This window comes from Anneissia japonica, unplaced genomic scaffold (assembly GCF_011630105.1).
Source record: "Anneissia japonica isolate Jap-2015-1 unplaced genomic scaffold, ASM1163010v1 scaffold200954_len1298_cov122, whole genome shotgun sequence".
NCBI classification, from domain to species: domain Eukaryota; kingdom Metazoa; phylum Echinodermata; class Crinoidea; order Comatulida; family Comatulidae; genus Anneissia; species Anneissia japonica.
In genome coordinates, this window is record NW_022733162.1 from 1 (window position 1) to 1,298 (window position 1,298).

Consider the following 1,298-nt stretch of genomic DNA (forward strand, 5'->3'; position numbering starts at 1 on the left):
ATATATTATTTATATTATATATTATATTTATATCCTTATATATAGGCCTACTTACCGGTATATATATCCACGATCTTACAACATTTAGTTTTGATTTGTTATTATTAACGTAAATCTAAATATTTTGCTATTTACCGAAAGCTGTATAGCGAAGCGCTGCCCATCAATGATACTGATGGTACAACTACAGGTTACGTTATCATTGATACAAGTGTTGGAGTCGATACAGTATTTTTCTTCACATGGCTTTTGTACCCTGTAGAAGTTGTTCTAGAAAACCCAAAAGGACGGCGTTTTGACAATACCAATGAAGAGTATGATTTCAACCGCGTAGTTAGTATTATCATCATCCGTATAAGTGAGCGTGCTATGGTAGGTATCATGTTATGTTTTACTTGATCACTTAATTGACTGCCGATTGATTAGTTAATCATCCACTTATTTATTCATCATCTATTCACCAACCAACAACAAATATGGTACAAAAACAAAAGGATATGGTAATCTACTACATCGTATTTTTTATAGTGATTAACAAGTGTGTTTAAGTACATTTAGTTTGAAATTTTAATTATAACCAATATTATTTTCAATATATTGCTTATAAATAATAATTCTAACATCACAACATAAATTCTTTGTTCTTATAAATTCTATTTGTATTTGCGCTTCCATATTTTTATAACGCTATAACTGCATTTTTTGATCAGGCCGGTCGTTGGAAATTTTCAATCTCTAACCATTCGCCTTCTCCATCGCATATTGTCACGGTAACTGTTGAATCCAAGAAAGCCTCGACTGACGACACACCAATCACACTCACGTCTTTTGTCAGTGATCCGTTCATTGATTATCAAGTCACGCCTTATATAACTATATTCGCATTTTTAAGCAAGGGAAACGAGTCTGTTGCTAATGCTGATGTATTCGCTATCTTGGAAACACCAAACGCAAATGGTGACGTAATTCAACTATATGACAATGGTGCAAATGCGGACATAACAAAATATGACGGCGTTTACTCGGCGTATTTCTTCAACTTCACCGACAATGGGCGTTATAGTGTTGAAGTAAAAGTCAGGGCCAATGAACATACATCATTAATTAGGGTTGTGGAGAATTCAAGATCTTTTTCGATTCAAAGAGGTTAGTAGCAAAATGTATAGCAGCACGTTAATTTGTTTTGTATTAGGCCTAATTATATTTTTAATTTTGAAAATCTTTAAATCGGCTCAGGCCTATACAATAATTTTACGCAGTACGAAAATCAATGCGTAACATGTATATATAACTATATA

General features: G+C 32.9%; 1 protein-coding gene across 1 annotated transcript; it reads left to right on the forward strand.

Moving 5' to 3' along the window:
- Window positions 1-141: 141 nt before the first annotated feature.
- Window positions 142-1,151, forward strand: LOC117115960 (calcium-activated chloride channel regulator 1-like; the record flags this gene model as incomplete). The annotated part of the gene is made up of 2 exons (XM_033259850.1): window positions 142-372; window positions 711-1,151. Coding segments are annotated over 2 exons (672 nt in total), but the record flags the coding sequence as incomplete, so codon positions are not given.
- Between the last annotated feature and the right edge of the window lie 147 nt (window positions 1,152-1,298).